At 33.0% G+C, this 21,337-nt stretch overlaps 2 protein-coding genes across 2 annotated transcripts; both read left to right on the forward strand.

The window, feature by feature from the left end:
* Positions 1-5,271: 5,271 nt before the first annotated feature.
* Positions 5,272-9,845, forward strand: LOC111275771 (G-type lectin S-receptor-like serine/threonine-protein kinase At4g27290). The gene is made up of 7 exons (XM_089754483.1): positions 5,272-6,959; positions 7,122-7,238; positions 7,662-7,858; positions 8,025-8,235; positions 8,355-8,589; positions 8,843-8,990; positions 9,203-9,845. The coding sequence occupies exons 1-7, from the start codon at positions 5,606-5,608 to the stop codon at positions 9,515-9,517; spliced, it is 2,577 nt and encodes an 858-aa protein (XP_089610609.1). The 5' UTR covers positions 5,272-5,605; the 3' UTR covers positions 9,518-9,845.
* A 5,944-nt stretch (positions 9,846-15,789) lies between these two features.
* Positions 15,790-19,710, forward strand: LOC111275767 (G-type lectin S-receptor-like serine/threonine-protein kinase SD1-1). Its single transcript, XM_089754808.1, has 7 exons — positions 15,790-17,387; positions 17,576-17,707; positions 17,872-18,020; positions 18,110-18,320; positions 18,434-18,671; positions 18,824-18,974; positions 19,053-19,710. The coding sequence occupies exons 1-7, from the start codon at positions 16,097-16,099 to the stop codon at positions 19,359-19,361; spliced, it is 2,481 nt and encodes an 826-aa protein (XP_089610934.1). The 5' UTR covers positions 15,790-16,096; the 3' UTR covers positions 19,362-19,710.
* The last annotated feature ends 1,627 nt before the right edge of the window (positions 19,711-21,337 follow it).

A 21,337-nucleotide genomic window follows, 5' to 3' on the forward strand; every position in this document is an offset into this window, starting at 1 on the left:
GTCACTTGAGCATTAAGAGCATTTTCAATATCAATTTGCTCATCTCGAGTAATGGTGGTTTCAAATTCATCCCTTCTCTTGTCAATTTTTTTCCTTCGACCCACAAGGTCTGCCAATGTCTTATTTTTACCACTCATTCTTACCTAATTTAATACCAACAAAAATAGTTCATAAGCGATCAAAATAAAATAATCAAATCTTATCAGTGTAAATGCTAAGAATACTTAAGTTCTACACTAACTATAACTCAATTCTTTCCTTTCCTGGATCTTAAACCTTCGCTCTGATACCACTTTATGTCACGTCTCGAATCGAGGCATAACACGGCCATATTACCTTAAAGTAAAACTCCAAAGCAATACGAAGCCTAATCCATAACCATTGAACAACTCTCAAATATAAAAGGTTCTCATTAAGTAACATAGCTAAATAACAAGTCTCCAAAGGTTCAAAGTCGAGCATTACAACTAAAATAAACAATATTTCATAAAATCTCATATTTTTAAGTAGTTCTCCAATGCTTGATTCTTCTAGCTTTTCTCAAGCTAATCATACTTATCATTCATAATATCTGTAAAAGAAAAAAAAATAGAGAATGAGCCAACCACAGCTCAGTAAGTAAAGGCTCACACACCTTACCGGATCAAACATCATTTCATACATGTCATATAGATCATTCAAAACATTCATCAAATCATAATGTCAAAACATCTTAATATCATCGTTCTGTCAAACATTTCGTAAATTCATAAATCATTGTAAAATATGTTACTATTCAAATATCGTAATCAAACCAAATCATGGATCAATTATTAAAATCATCATAAGTCATCATAATCATAAATCATCATTAACAATCGTTTATCGTTAGTTACGGTCACTGCTATAACCAGTGACATGGACCGTATCAATAATTTCATTCTCATAATCATTGCTAACTATTATAACCCGTTAGTCAGGGCCTTATGCTAACTACTATTACCCGTTAACAGGGTCATATGATCATGCCTTTGCTAACTACTATTACCCGTTAGCCAAGGTCGTGAACTAGTTCTGGTGTCGATGATCCCACTTCCCAGGGATGTAAAAATGTAGCAATTACAAAATCATTCTTTAATCATAAATCATTTTCTCATTTCATTCATAAGCATGATCCATCATTAGTATAGAGAAACACAAAATAATTATATGCTTGATCCTATTTTCATACATCGAAAATAATGAAATAAAATATTTATTCAATTAGAAACATACATATATACATAGTTTCGAAAACAAGCAAAGTATGTAAGATTTTACTTACCCTCTTCTGATTCCACCACCTAATTTTTCTCCCTCAAAATTTAGTGGTCTATTCAAGATAATTCCAACATAACAATATTAATCAACCCATTTGAGGCCACTTATGCCAAAACAATTAAGTTAAACAAGTAATAACTCGAGTAATTAATTCTGGCACTCTGCGCTACTTTCACTAAAATGACCATAACTCAAGATATCCAATTTGGAATTAAAAATTTTTAATGCGTTAGAAACTAGACTTGACAAGCTTTCTAACCATATATGGTCCATCTCGTGATTCCTTGTGGATTAGTTATAACAAATTTTGCAATCCACGTCATATGCTGCTGCCAGACAGCCTGTATACCTTTTCATAAAAATTACTTATTTATTCATAGGTAACTCCAAATTCAATTCTGCTTATTTCATTGGAAAGTAAACTCAATAAGCTTTTCAAACATATATGGCTTAATCTGTAAATCCTTGTATAAAAATTAAGGAAAATTTCGTAATTCCTCCTTATTGCTGCTACTAGGCAGCCTACACATCCTTAGGTAAAAATTGGATAACTCTTCAGAGAGAACTCCAATTCAACTCTCGTTTGTTTCATTAGAAAGTAGATTCAACATGCTTTCCAACCATATGCAATAATCGTAGTAGTATTTAACCCTTTAATACAGAATATAACCTTAATTCATCATTACAAATATAAGATTCATATCAAGATTTATACGAAATAAAGATTTTCCTTTCTATTCCAATCAAATTTCTGTTTCAGTAATAAATTCATATTACCAACTTTCTCAACACTTAATTGACCCTAATTAAAGTCTAAATCATCTGCCCAAAGAGGGATAATGGAAACCCTAAAATTTTAAGGTTTTTCGATTATAAATTACACATTAAGACTTAACCATCAATACTCCAAAATTGAAAGAGATTATTTACTCACCTCTAATAAACAATTTTTCCTTGTAGATTTGTTCTTTTCCTTCACTTGGAATCCTTCAATTGATCTTTTCTGTATATGAAACATATGAGAAATAAATTTCTATTTTTCTTTCGATTAATCACCGACTGAAAACTGAAAAGTTAACCCTATTAATAAGAATTGGGTTATTTATCAATAAGTCCTCTGCATTTCTCATTCCTTATTAAAGAGTCTTCCCACTTATAAAAATACTTATAATCGTCTTTTTTTTTACGGGTATCACATAACTACTATAACTCGTTAGCCAGAGCCATAAAATTAGTTCTTGTGTCAATACATCAACTTTTTAGTGATGTAAATATGTAGTTATTATAAAATTATTATTTAAACATAATTTAATTTCTCATTTTATTCATAAACATAATCCATCATCTATTAGAGAAACACAAAATAACCATATGTTTGATCCTATTTCCATACGTTGAAAATAAAAAATAAAATATTTATTCATTTATAAACATATATATATACATAGATTCAAAAACAAGTAAAGTGTATGAGATTTAACTTACCTCTTTTTGATTCCACAACTTAGTTCCCCTAATAATTAATGGCCTATTCAAGATTATTTCAATATAATAGAAATTAATCAACCTATTTTGAGATCATTTATGCAAAAAATAACTAAGTTACACAATGATTAATTCAACTAATTAATATTGATAGCCTAAGCTTCTTTTACTAAAACAAACATATCTCAAGATATCCAATTCAGGATTAAGATATTTTTAATGTGTTAAAAACTAGACTTAATAAGCTTTTTAACCATATATGGCCCACCTCTTAATTCCTTGTATATCAATTGTAATAAATTTTGAAATCCAGGTCATATGCTACTGTCAGACAGCATATATACCTTCTAATAAAAATTACATATTAATTTATAAGAAACTCAAAATTCCATTCTACTTCTTTTATTGGAAAATAGACTTAATAAGCTTTTCAAACATATATAGCTTAATTTGTAATTCCTTTTATAAAATTTAAGACAATTTTCGTAATTCATCACTAATGCTACTGCCATGCGATTTGCATATCATTAAGTAAAAATTAAACAATTCTTCATGAAAAATTCAGAATCAACTTTCACCTTTAATCTTTAAAAAACTCAAATTACTACTTTCAGCCTTCAAAATCTACTCAATAATTATCATTAAATCTTAATAGTATGAAGTAAACAAAGCTTAATAATTTACCAAAATAGATTATGAAGATTAATAAAAGATTTCATAATTTTTCTTGATTATTCTCTCATAAGTTTCAACTCCAAATAATAGCAACCAACATGATATTTTTCTTAGATAAAAAGCTAGCATATACTCACCCTTTAAAAGATTAACTTAATTATAGTATTCGATTTTAGATCTCAGCTTGATTTTTTGTGCTCTCTAACTCTAAGATAAAGAAGAAGAGCTTTACTTTTCTTATCTGTTTTTTGATAACTATGTTTTCTTTTTTAAAATGCTTTTGCTACTTTTCTTTTGTAACGCTCCCAATCTCGCATTGAAAAATGTGTGGATAAGAAATAATATATATGTAGATATCTAAACTCAAACTTGTGAGGCACCTTTTATGGGACGAAACTATGAAAACCAGGTTAAAACGGACAATACCTTATAGGTTGGGTATGGGTCTTCACAAATAGTATCAAAGCAGTCACCGATCAGCGACAGTAAGAGTGATTAAGTGCTACACGGTGGTCTGTGTGATCTTGGTGGATAAGGAATGATATATATGTAGAGATCTAAACCCAAACTTGTAAGGTACCTTTTATGGAATAAAATCATGAAATCTTCGAGTCAAAGCGGACAATACCTCACAGGTTGGGTGCAGGTCTCCACATCTTTAATAATTAATTTCTTAATAAACTAATGAATTTTGGTAATAATTTAACCCAATTATCATTTGGGCTGAGATATTAGAGGTATCGAGATAAAATTATGGGACTTTTGGTCGAAATGGGACAACACCCCAAATTAAGTGCAGGTCTCTACAAATATATTTGTAAAAGTTAAGCTTATTATGTTTTGACCAATTAAGCTTATTATTAGCTATCCTGCTGCTTCTATAAGCATGCTAGAAGCTTAATCGTAAATTTTGTCTTTGACACAATGAATAAAAATATGGCTAATTAAGAACAAAGAATGCCTAGATTCATGTATAGTAAAAACAATGATGATCAACTAGAAGTTCCTAATTCTTTTTAGTTAGTGCTTATATTAGTTTAATATATCAGTTCGAAACCTATTATTTATGGCGAACACATCATTCTGTAATTAAAAAATCATGACGGGAAAAATCAATTGCTTCTTCATCTAAAATCATGATTTTAGACTATAGTAAACCTTTACTTTTCTCATCTGGCATTGATATATTAATCAGTCAAGTACCTATCAAAAAGTCAAGCCATGAGAAAGAAACAAAAGAAATGAACTAGCTATGAATGTAGAAAATATAGCTACACGCAAATTCATTTGTCAACACCATGGACTTTCTCTTTTTTTCTTAATGCTAAACCCCGTAATGATGTTGCATGACTCTGTATTGTTCATATCAATAATATTGATTTTACTTGTTTTGGTCTGAAAAAAACATTGTGGACTATTGATATTTTTATAGAAGTTTCTTTAGAATGCTTTGACCAAGACTAGTATTCTTGTTATTAGTATAATTTGCCAATTTTCAATCTAATTATCTCTTGTTAGAAGAATTTTCAAAGCAAGTAATTTTTTCAACTCTTAACGAATCTCCCGTGGCCTTGGAATAGCATCTGATAAGAGGATGCTATCTTTTATAGACATTTATACAACGAACAGGCCACAATACTGATTTCATCTTCTGCTTTGGCAAATATGAGTATGGTTTCGGCTACAGGTATTTGTCTTTTCCAGTTGTTTCTTAGCATTCAACATATTTTTTTTTTATAATGGTATCTCAGACTTTTGCCTAATCCTCTTTCAGGACAATCTTAAGGGCGCATATAGCAGAATAGATCAAAGTTGAATATTCATTTTTATTTAAAGCAGAATTTTGTGGTGAAAGGATTCAAACTCTGACCCTTAGTCAAGCACATACCATGATAGCTAAATGTTAGGGGAAAGGGTTTAAGCAAATAAGTTGAGATTCTGGTTGAAGTTGAAGATTCTTCATTTGCATGCATGTGGGGTTTTGATATTGCATCTTCATCTAAAGCAAAATATTGAGTTGACATGGTTCAAACTCAGAACCATTAGGTAAAGCAGACTTTGATGCAATGATACGTATTGCTTGAGCTAAAAGTTCAAAGAAATTAGTTAGGAACAAACAGGAATCATATCTCATAATTTCTCCAATATGAAAATAGATCCAGCTTTGGTCGTTGCATTTGGATTACTTATGGGTAACAAAATGATTTCAAGATTTTCTTATCCCGTTCTCCTGCTGATGTTCTCATGCCACATCTTGAAATACCCCAATGCTGTAATAGACACAATCTCACCTGGGCAACACCTCAATAGCTCAGAAACAATAGTATCATCTGGTCAAATGTTTGAATTAGGATTTTTTGCCCCTACCATTTCAATGAAATACTATGTGGCAATATGGTACAAGAATATCTCGGAAAAAACAGTTGTTTGGTTAGCAAACCGAGATTATCCGCTCACTGCTTCTGCAGTTCTCTGTATTGGTGTTGATGGCAACCTGGTAATTAGGCAAGGTAAGATAATTTACATGGTGACAGACATATCATCTAATGCAAATGTGGTGACAGCATCTAGTGCAAATGTGAGTGCTACATTGTTGGATACAGGAAATTTTGTTTTGAGAGATGAAAAATCTAATATCTTATGGCAGAGCTTTGACTTCCCTTCAGATACTTTCTTGCCTGGGATGAAACTTGGATATGATAGAGGGAATGGAAATTCTTGGTCATATGTCTCTTGGAAAAGTGATAATGACCCTAGTCCTGGAAATTTCACCTTGGAATTGGATACTGGACGAGAAAATCGGATTCTGATCTTGAATGGGGATGAAATATACTGGAGATCATTTAGGTCTTGGGGAGACAAAGTCAACGTATTTGAATTCCTTCCAGAAATGAGATTGAACATGTACAACTTTAACTTTGTTTCTGAATTTGACATCACTTATCTCACTTACGACCTCTATAGGAAAGACATGATTAGTAGATTTATGATTGATGCAACGGGACAGTTAAGACAATATGTATGGTTAGAAAATAAGTGGGATCTGTTCAACTCCCAACCTAGACAACCGTGCGACGTTTATGCTTATTGTGGTGCCGATGCAAGCTGCACCAATGATTTATCACCATATTGTAGCTGTTTACCTGGATTTAAACCTAGATTACCCGAGTCTTGGAAGGATGGAGTTCATAGGGATGGGTGCTCAAGGAAAACTGATTTGCACTGTGGCAACAACACTAATATCAAGGGTGCAGGAGATGGATTTCTTAAGCTGTCTAACATAGTAGTACCAAAGGAACAGCTGATTCTAGAGGTTCAGAGTATTGGTGAGTGCAGGTCATCCTGCTTGAGTAACTGTTCCTGTACCGGTTTTTCGTATATCAATCAAAATTGCTCCATCTGGATCGGTAATCTTATTAACGTGCAGCAACGCTCAGCTGATGACATTTCTGGAACAGATTTTTTCCTCAAACTAGCGGCAGCAGATTTGGAAACTGGAAGTAAGAATAATAGTAGTAATCTCTGTAAATTTTTCTGCTTTGACATGAACTTTTCATATGCTCTTTCCCTCTTAACCATGATTTTTTCTTAGTAGTTTCTGTTAGGTGCGTACACCGGTAGATATAATCTAATTAACTTATATGTTTCTGGGACATATGCAGAACGCACAGGGAATAAGATAAAGCAATCAATTATTATATCGGTGACCGTTTCTGTGACAATTCTTTCTTTAGCCCTGCTCATTTGGCAAGTGAAGATGAAAAAGAACAAAAGAAAAGGTAAAAGTTTCTCTCCAGTAACATACAAGCAACTGAGCATGATTTTGTGGCCTTGTCAATCAAAAGTGCTTTCTTGAATTGCTTTTGCATTAATTGGTCAAATTTGAATTTACCATTGAAATACCTGTTAAAATGCTACAAATTCATCATCTAAAAGTGCTAGCTTGAATTGTTTTGAGTCATTACACAAAACTCACACGAAAATGATCTTTCCATTGCCCCAGCGCTAACAATAAGGATCTGCAGTTTGCTTGTTTATCTAACAGTGGATCAAATTTATTTGTGGTTTTTCAAATAATAGCGCAATAGATTGTTGGAATTTCATTATTTGGTTTTAAGTGCATGAACCTTTCACTGCCTATGCACTGAAATCCAAATATCATTATGTATGCACTCATGCTTCCTCAACTCGTCACCAAGCAGGTGAGGACTTGTTATCATTTGAACTTAGTATTAGCCCAGCGCCTACCAAACATGAACAATTGAAGGTAAAACGACAACGGAAACTTAAGAAGGAAGTGGAGATTCCAATATTCAGCTTTTCTAGCGTGTCTGCTGCTACCAATAACTTCTCCTTCTCAAATAAACTTGGAGAGGGCGGTTTTGGACCTGTATACAAGGTAAAATTGAGAGATTCGGTGCCATAATTGTTATCAAGAAAATTCAAATAATATAAACTTTTATTAAAGAAAACTATGTCCTTTGCAAGTAGTGCAAAAGTTTTCTTGTTATAAAAGCTACATCTATTACATTTCTGTGAGAAACTCAAAGGATTTTCTGTTTCAGGGAACATTACTAAAAGGGAATGAAGTAGCTGTAAAAAGGCTCTCAAGAAAATCTGGACAAGGTTTGGATGAGTTAAAAAATGAGGCAACGCTCATGGCCCAACTACAACACAAGAATCTTGTGAAACTTCTTGGTTGCTGCATTGAAGGAGATGAAAAGATTCTTGTCTATGAATATTTGCCAAATAAGAGCTTAGACATTTTCCTCTTTGGTAACTTCTTGTCATTTCAGCACAAACATAAACTTCTCATGTTTGTCACTTAAATGTAATTTTCAGGAATAGTTTAAGTTTCATTAATTGTTTATTTTGTCTGTTTTAAATCCATGAAGGAACCAAAAAAATGTTGACACTACCTTGGGGAACTCGAGTTGGAATCATTGAAGGGATTGCTCAAGGTCTTCTTTATCTGCATCAGTATTCCAGGCTACAAATTATTCACAGGGATTTGAAGGCCAGCAACATTTTGTTAGATGAAGACATGAACCCCAAAATTTCAGACTTTGGGATGGCAAGAATTTTTGGAGGCAGTGAACCACAAGCTACTAATCGAATTGTTGGGACTTAGTAAGTGGTCAGCATGTATATGAATTCTCTTATACAGAACATCAGTACGCATAAGGTCATAAGGCCATCTGCATTTGCTGTGTTGTTGCTGTAGTTTTATCCATGTTCTTTTTGATGGTGCCTACGCTAGGTATTTCTGCACCTGGAAGTTTAGGTTTCATTTCCTGATTGCCATGTTAAAATGATGAAATCTGCACTGCATCTATTCCTAGTTATGAAGCTAGTAAATATTTTAATTTATTATTAAATACAGTGGCTACATGGCTCCTGAGTATGCTTTGGAAGGTGTCTTCTCTGTCAAATCAGATGTCTTCAGCTTCGGTGTTTTGTTGTTAGAGATTTTAAGTGGCAGGAGGAACACTGGTTTCTATCAGAGCAATTCTCTCGATCTTCTTGGATATGTGAGTGACATAAATTTATGCAGAGAATCATTTTCCGTTTTACCATTTCTTACAATCTATTTAAGGATAGTTCTAAAACTTTCAGACCAAAATTGACGTCTTTTTCAAGTCTATATATAACCCCGCTAGATTTCTATCATTACTGATCTCCTGGTAGTAACCAAGAGATAAAACATTGTCTTTCTTTTATTTTGTGTTATATTACCTTTCAGGCATGGGATATTTGGACAAGCGGAAGGCCTCTGGAGTTGATGGATCCTGCAATGAAAGATGTTTCTTCTGCCAATGCAGCAATTAGGTACATTAAAATTGCACTTCTTTGTGTTCAAGAACGTGCAGCGGACAGACCAACCATGCCTGATGTTGTCTTGATGCTGAGCAATGAACTTACCTTCTTACCTTCTCCAAAGCAACCAGCTTTCTCAAATGTCAGAAGTATGGTAGACTCAATCCACAATTCAAGTCAGAGTCAGCCAGAGATTTTCTCTGAAAATAAACTAACAATCTCAGTTGTAAATGCTCGATGAAACTTTGAACTTGTTTAGTTATTTTTTCCTTTCATAACCAAAATGAGATGTTTTCAGAACACCAAGAAGAAATTGCCAACTGAAAATAATTGGATATTTGATTGATTTGGAAGCTGAATGTAAAAAGTTCATAATTCATCTTATTGATTGATTAAATGAATTTGTCAGTTCAAGATTCACGGTTTTATATGACAATCACAACATTCTGTGCATAAAGCATAATTACAAAATAAACTATGCAACAATGATTCTTGAGTTAATTATTCTGGCAGAGAAATGTTTAAGGATGAAATTTTGATCCAATTGGTTTGCATCACGAAGTACATGTGCAACCCCATTATCTGAAACAGGCAGTAAAGTTTTCTGAATCAATTCTTATCAGTGATTGAATTGCAAACAAACAGCTAATAATAACTCATTCACTATTGCTGAAAATCATTTGTAATAATGTGAAAGCCTTGCATGGCATCTTTGTTCAATGCCAAAATAGTCTTACTGAAATAGGCCATGGTATAAAAGTGGAGAAATTTGTGTTTGTTAATTTCCAGAAGGGATTATTTATATATAGAAACATTAAAAAATAGCTTAAGGGCGCTCAAACTCCTTAGCAAAATCCTTCTTTTGATTAGTCATCCAATAGACCAAGGACTGCCCAAAATTCAGCTGTGCAGCTATTGGAATCCAGTAATCTTGTAGTGGAAGTTGGAAATGGCAATGCTTAAGCAAAATTTACATGGCCGAGTTTCAATTATCCTTATGACAATTTGAACTGCCTGCAATGAAGCTTGGAGGGTACATTATTTCTGGCTTGAATCGATCTCTATCATCTTGGAAGAACCATATCAATGATACAGCTCATTTTGTCTCATTTTAACCCATTTGTAGAGGACTACCTACCACCCTTTCATATTTAAGCACTTGTGGTCCCAATGTTTACCTTTCAATGTAAGATTGTTTTCCCACGTTACTTTGAAAATGTTATACATATTAGTTCATTAGTTCATTTTAGTAGTGAAGCTAGGGTCTCCATCCATGCACCCATAAGAGCAACTCATTACTGCACCAATGGCTTTTGAAAAGAAAAAAAAAAAACCTAACTTATGTTTTGCAAGGGGTCATGACTCATTAATACCATTTTCAATTAAATGCTTGTCCTATGACAAACAGAGATAGCTGTTACTGGTGGACCTGACAGGTCGATTCATAGCTTTTAAGTTCCTGAAAAAGTTGAATGGGGGTCAAGGACTTGATCAAATCAATTGAAATTTCATAGAAAGTGGAGTTGCCACGTTGTTTGATAATTATGAGGATTATCTAACCTTGCACAGGATTACTTGCAAATATATATGCTTGCACAAGGTAGGGTACATCTAGGATTCTGAAAACTTTATGCTTATTTGCAAGCAGTTGTTGTAAAGAATAAGGTGCAACCATCTAAATTATGATCCATTTAAGGGAAGAATAGATTGGTTTCTGGTGGTATTTTCTATTTTTGTTTCTTTATAAGCCTGCAGTACTCAAGACTCGAGTTGTTAAGTGTCACGCCCCGAGATCAAGACGTAATACGATCATATTACCTTGAAGAAAATTTTAAAGTAATACGGAGCCTTCTTTCTTAAACATTCTAAAATTCTTCAATAAAACAATCTGTCAAGTAAAATTCATATCTTTGATTCAACTGATGATACATCTTTATATATCCAAATACAAACTATATAAAATATAAAACTATCTCTTAAAATCTCATTGGCCAATATATTCTCCGACAATTAAGTAATTTTATCCATTTCATCTTCTAACTTCACACAAGACTAACTAAACTTATCACTTAATCATCTGTAAAGAAAAAGTAAAAAGGGAATGAGCAAACCATAGCTCAGTAAGTATAGGCTCACACACATTACCAAATCAAGCATCGTTTTCTTACACATCATATAGATCATTCAAAACATTCATCAAATCATAATATCAAAACATTTCAAGATCATCGTTTTGTCAAATATTTCATAAATACATAAATCAATGTCAAAATATGTCACTTCATAAATCATTGTAAAATATGCTATCATTCAAACATCATAATCAAACCAAATCATGGATCAATCATTAAAAATCATCGCAAATCATCATCATCATAAATAATCATTATTATTGGTTTATCATTAGCTACGGTCACTGCTATAACCCGTGACATTGGTCGTATCGATAATTTTATCCTCATGATCATTGCTAACTATTATAACTCGTTAGCTAAGGCTTATGGTAACTACTATTACCCATTAGCCAGGGTGGTATGATCACATTATTTCAAAAGTTCTCTCAAATTTCTCTAAAATTGAATACATGCTCAACATCACAAAGTACACAAAATCATCACTTGTAAGATTTCAACCAATCTTTTGCCCTTGTAAAATTCAAACAATCATTTGCACTTGTAAGATTTCAAACAATCATTCTTAACCAAAACATGCATATTTTTCTATAAATCGATTACTCCTTTAAAACCAACTTCCTTACTAAATCATCTAGATAACCACAATTTTAATTCCTTGCTAAGTACACAACCCTATACCACAATAGGCCATGTTTTCCATAAATATAAAATTTGAAAGAATCCAATAGAATACTTCAATTAAAAACTATAACCATAAATTAATCACTTTAGCCATTAAAAAATATCAGTACATCTCAAATAGGAATTTAATGATCAAACTTTAAATTAACTATACAAACATCCAACTCGCATAATCAAACCTTAAATACTTTCTTAATAAAAATGTAGAACCAAATCAAATGAACATCTTTCTTTACGTATATAAAGCTATTTACCACAATTATAACATTTTGGACTAAATCCATCAAAATAAATTCTCCAACATTATAATCTATAAATAATTGCATCAAAATTTCAACATATCATTTCATTCCAACTCTAATATTCTATACTTCTAATTCCAACAATGTACACTCCTATTCTAATCTTCATCCTTGATCAAGGATTCACTTAACACTTATCAAATAATTTCAAAATCTCATTAAGTCAAAAGTCTTTTCTCAAACGCATAAGATATCCAACGATCAAATTGTTCTCTTAAATAATCCTTTAACTTATAAAATATATCTCATTACAAGTGGCGTCAAAAATCTCTTCAACTTATAAAATCGTACTATATCAAAGTAATTACACTTTCTCTTAACTACAAAATCCAAAAGCAATATATAAATATCAACAAAATAACTACACCAAGAAACCATTGAATCATTGATTCCTCAAAATTCATTGAAACTTTAACTACTCCAAAATTCATCGAATCATTTACTTGTACTCACCACTATAGTCTATGGATCAAAGTTATGTCCTTAAAAAACTATCACATTATCCAGATGTTATCATCTAATTCTTAAAAATCTTCACATAATATATAGATTGTAACCATACTCATAGAATATCTCTTTCAATCTAAGGATCATAAACTATATTCTTTAAAAATCATCGTTAATCTACTTATCATAAATTAACTTCTTAAAAATCTCCAAAGATTATAATCAGAGTTCTTAGAAAATCTTCAAAATCATATTATAGACTCCTTAACATCTCACATAGTTTAAAGATCATAACCTGAACTCTTAGAAAATCTTCAAGAAACATAACTTAAGCTTTTTAAAAAAATCTCAACACAATCTACAAATCATAATCTACCTCTTAAAATTTTCCAAAGATCGTAACTTAAACTCTGATACCACTTTTGTCACGCCCCAAGATCAAGACGTAACATGATCATATTATCTTGAAGAAAATCTCAAAGTAATACAGAGTCTTCTTTCTTAAACATTCTAAAATTCTTCAATAAAATAATCTGTCAAGTAAAATTCATATCTTTAATCCAACTGATGATACATCTTTATATATCCAAATACAAACCATATAAAATACAAAATTGCCTCTTAAAATCTCATTGGCCAACATATTCTCTAACGATTAAGTAATCTTACCCATTTCATCTTCTAGCTTCACACAAGACTAACCAAACTTATCATTTAATCATCTGTAAAGAAAAAGTAAAAAGGGAATGAGCAAACCACAGCTCAGTAAGTATAGGCTCACACACCTTACCAGATCAAGCATCGTTTTCTTACACATTATATAGATAATTCAAAACATTCATCAAATCATAATATCAAAACATTTCAAGATCATCCTTTTGTCAAATATTTCATAAATTCATAAATCAATGTCAAAATATGTCACTTCATAAATCATTGCAAAATATACTATCATTTAAACATCATAATCAAACCAAATCATGGATCAATCATTAAAAATCATCGCAAATCATCATCATCATAAATCATCATTATCATTTGTTTATCATTAGCTACGATCACTGCTATAACCTGTGACATTGGTCGTATCGATAATTTTATCCTCATGATCATTGCTAACTATTATAACCCGTTAGCTAGGGCTTACGCTAACTACTATTACCCATTAGCCAGGGTCGTAAAACTAGTTCTGGTGTCGATGATCCCACTTCCCAAGGATATAAAAACGTAGCTATTATAAAATCATTCTTTAAACATAAATCATTTTCTCATTTCATTCATAAGTATGATCCATCATTTACATAGCAAAAGCACAAAATAATCATATGCTTGATCCTATTTTCATATATCAAAAATAAAGAAATAAAATATTTATTCCTTTAGAAACATACATATATACATAGATTCAAAAATAAGTAAAGTGTATGAGATTCTACTTGTCTCTTTTCGATTCCACCACTTAGCTTTTCCCTTAAAATAATTAATGGCCTATCCAAGATCATTTCAACATATCAGAATTTAATCAACCCTTTTTGAGACCATTTATACAAAAATCAATTAAGTTACACAAAAGATTAACTTAACTAATTAATACTGGCAGCCTGACCTCTTTTCATTAAAATAGTCATATCTCAATATATCCAAATCAAAATTATGATCTCTTTAATACGTTAGAAACTAGACTTGATAAGCTTTCTAACCATTTATAGCACACCTCGTAATTCTTTGTAGATTAATTATAACAATTTTTGAAATCCATGTCATATACTGCTGCCAAACAGCCCGTATATCTTCTAATACAAATTGTATATTTATTCACAGGAAACTCCAAATTCAATTCCGTTTGTTTCATTGGAAAGTAGACTCAATAAGCTTTCCAAACATATATGGCTTAATCTGTAAATCCTTGTATACAAATTAAGAAGAATTTCGTAATTCAACCCTGTTGCTGTTGTCTTACAGCCTGCATATCCTTAAGTTAAAATTAGACAACTCTTCATAGAAAACTTGGATTTGACTTTTGTTTGTTTCATTAGAAACTAGATTCAACATGCTTTCTAATGATTATAATAATCACAACAATAATCTATCCATTAATACAAAATTCTATTTTAATTCATTATTATTGATCACAACATCTCATCCAAAAATATAATTTTTCCTTTAATATTTAAAAACTCAAATCCTTACTTTCAGCCTTCAAACTCCATTCAATAATCATCAATAAATCTTAAGAACATGAAATAAATAAAGCTTAGTAATTTACCCAAATAGATCATTAAGATTAATGAAGGATTTCATGATTTTTCTTTCAAAACTTCACCTCCAAATAATAGCAATCAACTTGATATTTCTTTTCAAATAAAAAGAGGGTATATACTCACTTTTAAGGGATTAATTTGATTGTAGTCTCTGATTGCGAATCTCCAACTTGATTGTTCATATTCTCTAACCCTAAAGAAGATGGGGATGAAGAACTCTATTTTCTTTCTGTTTCACAATAGTTAAGTTTTCTTTCATCTAATACTTCAACATTTTTTCTTTTACTAAATAATGTCTTAATAAATTGATGGGCTTTAGCATTAGTCTAGCCCAATTATTATTTGGGCTGGCATATTACATTAAGAGTGCCCCATTGCCCATTATTGGACTTTGCATGATTATATTATTGACATGAGAAATTAAAAAAAAAAAATGGTCTTGTATTTTGCTGATAGAATTGACTGGTTCTTTTGAAGGCTTACTTATCATTTTTTGGCAATTTACTTGTTTACATGAATGATGAATCACTTGCTTTTGCATTAGCATCTTGTACTAAGTTTCATTAGATGGATCTGTAAGTTGATTAACCTAATTCAATTCCATTTCCATTTGGTAGCTGGAAGGAATCTGGTAGGCTAATTAACACTGATTTGGATATGTGGATTGAGAAATTTATTAATTGGCTTACTGCCTAACTCCTACAAGTTGGTACTGGTCACATTGAACAATAATTCCCAGTCTCCTATTGAACTTTTCAACACCAGACTTCTTTCACCAAATGACTGGAAGCAAAATTTGCATTTAACCTTGATTGAACTAGTTAATTCAGAGAGTACGGATCCATTAATCAAGGTTTGCTTAAGCTTTGGGGCAGCTGTTTCGGGTTGACATATGTAGCCTATGCTTCTTTTTCTGACATGAATCCAAACCTGTACCACCAAGTTAAGAATGCTTGACTTGTCCTGATTTCTTCAGATATTTTCAGATTGAATTATGAACAGAAAATCAGCTGGAGGCTTTAGAATGTATTTTTTGTTTGCGTGTATGCTTGCATTTTTCTTGGGAGCCTTTGCTGTAACAGATAACATTACTCCAAGCCAATCTATCAGAGACGGCGAGACTCTAGTTTCAGGTGATGAAACTTTTGAATTGGGATTCTTCAGTCCACATAATTCAACAAAGCGTTACCTAGGAATATGGTACAAATTTTCCCCCGAGACAGTTGTTTGGATAGCCAACCGAGAGACCCCTCTTCTCAATCATTTTGGAGTTTTAAATGTCACTAACCAGGGTACTATTATTCTTCTGGATAAGAAAAGTAGCATTGTTTGGTCATCCCGTAGAATAAGAACAGCTGAAAATCCAGTTGTGCAGCTCTTGAAATCTGGAAATCTTGTCGTAAAAGATGGAAATGAAAGTGTCCCAGAAAACTTCTTATGGCAAAGTTTTGATTATCCTTGTGACACCTTACTGCCAGGAATGAAGCTTGGAATGAATTTTATTACTGGCATGAACTGGTCTCTATCATCTTGGAGGAGCCCAAATGATCCTGGTCGAGGACACTTTTTGGCATTAATAGATCCTGAGGGGTTTCCCCAGCTAGTTGTGAGAAATGAAGGTGTAATACTTTACAGAGGAGGATCGTGGAATGGAGAACGTTTTACTGGGACTCCTGATCTGAAACAGATGGAAACAGCCAATTTTTTCAAGTATGAATTTGAATTGAATAAGAATGAGGTGTACTACAAAGGTGAGCCCTCTACTTCACTGATTTCAAGGTTAGTTGTGAATCAATCAGGCTTTTTGGAGCGCTTTGTAAGAATAAAGCAATCGAAACTTTGGATGGAGATCTATTCTGCTCCTCGCGATGAATGTGACCATTATGCAGTATGTGGTGCATATGCTACCTGCAGCACCAATAACTTTCCTCTATTATGTGCTTGCTTGGATGGATTTGAACCAAAATCTCCTACAGGTTGGAACAATTCAAAATGGTCTGATGGATGCGTTCGTGGCACTAAATTTGATTGCAGAAATTCTGTCTTTACAAAGTACAAAGGCATAAAATTGCCAGACACATCATATTCTTTTTTTAACACAAGCATGAGCCTTATAGAATGCCAAGAAAAGTGTTCAAGGAACTGCGCTTGCATGGCCTATGCAAATTCAGATATCAGAAACGGGGGGAGTGGATGCTTGCTTTGGTTCGATGACCTTATTGATATGAGATTATACACTGATGGTGGGGAAGATCTCTACATAAGAATGGCAAATTCAACATCAGGTACCATCTCTAGTATTTATATAACTAAGCAGAATCAGTAACATTTTTATCTGAACTTTCTGGGAAGCTAATTGTTTAATTATTCTGACATTTACACTTTTCCCTTCGGTTCTCTTTAAGGAAATGAAAAGAGAGTGCTAAGGAAAGAGGGGAATTCATAAACTAAAAGCAATTTTTTTATGTTTCAGGTCACCTTGTTGTAAGCAAAAACTCGAGTAAAAAGAAGGAAGTGGCAATTATCCTCATCCCAGTAATATTAATTGGACTTATTTTGGGAGGATTAATCTTCTACTTGAGGTGGAAGAAACACAGAAAGCAAGGTAACTAACTTTACTCACCAATGTTTTACTATCGATAGAAATGAAGATCGACTGATGCTTGGTGCATACTAATTGTTATTATAATCATCTGGTTTTGATAATAGAATTATTATTTCATTTTGATTAATGCTTAAAGTATTGTTCTGCTGTCTCGTGAATCAAAGAGCAAGGCAGCGAAAACAGTTACAACATCGAAGGTGGAAAGGATGGCATGGAGTTACCAGTATTTGATTTAAAAACTATTGTGAAAGCCACGGATAACTTTTCAAACAACAATAAGCTAGGACAAGGTGGTTTTGGACCTGTTTACAAGGTAAATTTAAGAAATTGCTACCCGGATTAGCTATCATTTTTCAAGAAAAGAGAAAAAAAAGAATGTTGACTTTTGTAATGATTTTCCAGGGTATATTGCCAGAAGGGCAAGAAATAGCAGTAAAAAGACTTTCTAAAAGTTCTGGACAAGGATTGGAAGAGTTCAAAAATGAAGTTGGATTGATTGCAAAGCTGCAGCACCGCAACCTTGTGAGGCTTCTTGGTTGTAGCGTTCAGGGAGATGAAAAGATGTTGATCTATGAGTACATGCCAAACAAAAGCTTGGACTACTTTATATTTGGTTTGATGCGCAAAGCACAAAATTCTTTTCTTCCACTATTTTTCATATTGTAAAATATTTTCTCTGAGGATTCAATTAAGACAATGCACTAACATGGGTGAGATATTAATCAGATCAAACAAAAAGCAAATTACTAGATTGGAGAAGGCGGATGCATATCATTGATGGAATTGCTCGAGGACTTCTTTATCTTCATCAAGACTCTAGACTAAGGATTATTCATAGAGATCTCAAAGCTAGCAATGTCTTACTAGACGATAATATGAACCCGAAGATTTCAGACTTTGGCATGGCAAGAACAGTTTGGGGTGATCAAACTGAGGCAAACACAAATAAAGTTGTTGGAACTTAGTAAGTATTGTAGTGTAAACACACTCTCACTTGTACTTAAATTTCTAATCTTCCCTTGCTTTTCTAATTAAGCCTTGGGCCAATGCCAAAATGTTCTATAACCATCTTCTGCTATTTCTAATTTTTTCTTTGTTTTTCATGGCATTTTGCAGTGGTTATATGCCTCCTGAGTATGCTGTAGATGGACTCTTCTCCATAAAATCTGATATCTTTAGCTTCGGTGTTTTAGTACTTGAGATCATAAGTGGGAAGAAGAACAGAGGATTCAACCACCCAGATCACAGCCATAATCTTCTTGGACATGTAAGCAGGAAGAACAAAATATTATTTAAGATGTTGACTATTAAATAAATATTTGACATGTTGATTCTAATGTTTCAGGCATGGAAACTGTGGATGGAAGAGAGGCCATTGCGGCTAATTGACAGCAACTTGGGTGATTGCTTTGCAGTGTCTGAAGTTCTAAGATGCATTCATGTTGGTCTGTTATGTGTCCAAAACCGAACAGATGATAGGCCAAACATGTCATCTGTAGTTCTAATGTTAGGTGGTAAGAATCCATTACCTCAACCAAAGCAGCCTGGTTTTTTCACTGAAAGGAATCTGCCTGAATCAGAATCTTACTCATCAAGCCATCATGAATCAGCTTCAGTAAACCAAGTTACCATTTCATTGTTAGAGGCACGATAGAAATCTGCCCTCGACAAAGAATTAAGCGTTAGTGTTTTCATGGATATGAAGACATGAATAGCCCACAATTCTATGGGATGGTTATTTACCCTGTCTATGTATAAGCAGCTATAGTGATTTCTGTACTACTTATCGCGCAAGCAAGCAGGAATATGTATGTATATAACAAAACTTACCACATGATGGGTTGAAGATATGCAATATTCTTGGCAATAATGAGCTAAGAAGTATGTAACCTAATTAAGTTGATGTCTGTTCATCTCTTTCTCTGAAAACTCTTCAGTTGTACTGCTATTTTTAAGTTGCATAAGTACAAACACCATTCTCCTTAATAAAACACTAAAAACAACCCTATGTTACATCAAACTGAAATCTGATCGAATAAAGCCGATTAATCAGAATTCTATTGGCTGCATTAGTCTGCACCTCATCACTGAGATACGAATTGATTAATTAAATTACTTTTGAACTATAAGATCTTTTATTTTTAATGGTGCTTTCACTCAGTCTCTCCTTAAGTTTAGTATGGTAGATTTCTTGTGCTCACCAACACCTTTGAGCCTATTAAAATTGGAAAAAAAAAAAAAAACTTTTGAGCATATCTCCATAATTTTGATGAATGCTTACTTGCATCAATGGTGAGAAGATATTCCTCCTGAATAATCAATCTTTGGAACTAACCTCGAAACCTCTGAGACTGAACTATATGTAAAATCACCAATAAATTGATTCATAACGGAAGAAGTAGGTTCAGCCTCTATGAATAACCCTCTCTCTGCACTGCATATTGTAGACACCTTATTTTGTTCGGAATTCTTTGTCAATCGAGACTAATTTAAGCTCGATTGTAGAGATTTTTATTCTTTTTTATTTCATATTTATCATTTTTATTTTCTATCTATTGTTTATTTTCTTTTTCTTTCTCCATTATCAGATTAATTTAAAAAAAAAAACCTAAAATAATGAGATTAGGCTTGGTGATGATTGTTATAAAAAAATATTAAATATGCTAATCTTTGGCATTGGATGATAATCAGAATTGAACTAAAACACAATCACTTGATTTTATATATCATTACAATTCACAGCAATAGAGGAGGAGGGGAGGGGAGGTGACCAAAGAAAAAAACCAAACAGAAACCAAGAAAAAAAAGGGTATAAGCGAAAGAAAATTTGGAAGAATGGGATGTGAGTTTCCTGGAGGAACTTATCCAAGTTGAAGAAATCATTCTTTTTTGTTCTTCTGCTAACCAAAACAACCCTCTTTTTTTCCTTCTATTTACCACCTTTGTCACGGCCACCACCACCAACATCGTCACATCATCAACACCTACATTTTTCATCGTTATCTCGCACTGATTCCCTTAGTTACTCGCCTCTCAGAGAACTCTCCCAGATAACTATCGATTTCGGTAGGGCCTTGAATTCTAATGGCATTTTTGCTAAATGCGCTACTCTTTTGACTTTTGTGTAGCTAGTTTACGGTTCTGAAGATGCTAAGGATCTCGAGACTGAGTGCTTAAAGAAGGAGCTGGGACACGTTTCAAAGCAGCAAAAAGACTTGGGACGAGAGTGTTCACAGCTTAAGAAGGAAAGAAATAAAGAGGATTAGCTTGCATTTGTGGATTCAAAGAATGAGGTGAACATTGCTAATTTTCATGGGTCGAGGATTGTAAACTTAGAACATGGAATCCCTGTTGCAGCTTATCATGAGGTTATCCAAGAATTTCCAAATACAAAAGCTTTTGATGATCAAGTTTGCCTGAACACAGCCAAGTCAAGTTGTAAGAAAATTGGAGTTCAGACAGATCTAAGTGCTTGTCTTGATCTTGCATGGCATTTGGGATTTACCAAGTGACCAAAAGTTTAGAAGAAATCAGATTTATTCTTCATTCGAGTGTCGTTCCAATCCCGACTTCTCTGGTGCACCGATAGGAGACAAGCCTCGTGTTGGGTTGACATAACGGGTGATGACA

Source organism: Durio zibethinus, chromosome 25 (genome assembly GCF_047325235.1).
Source record: "Durio zibethinus cultivar Kanyao isolate XHJ-2024 chromosome 25, ASM4732523v1, whole genome shotgun sequence".
NCBI lineage: Eukaryota > Viridiplantae > Streptophyta > Magnoliopsida > Malvales > Malvaceae > Durio > Durio zibethinus.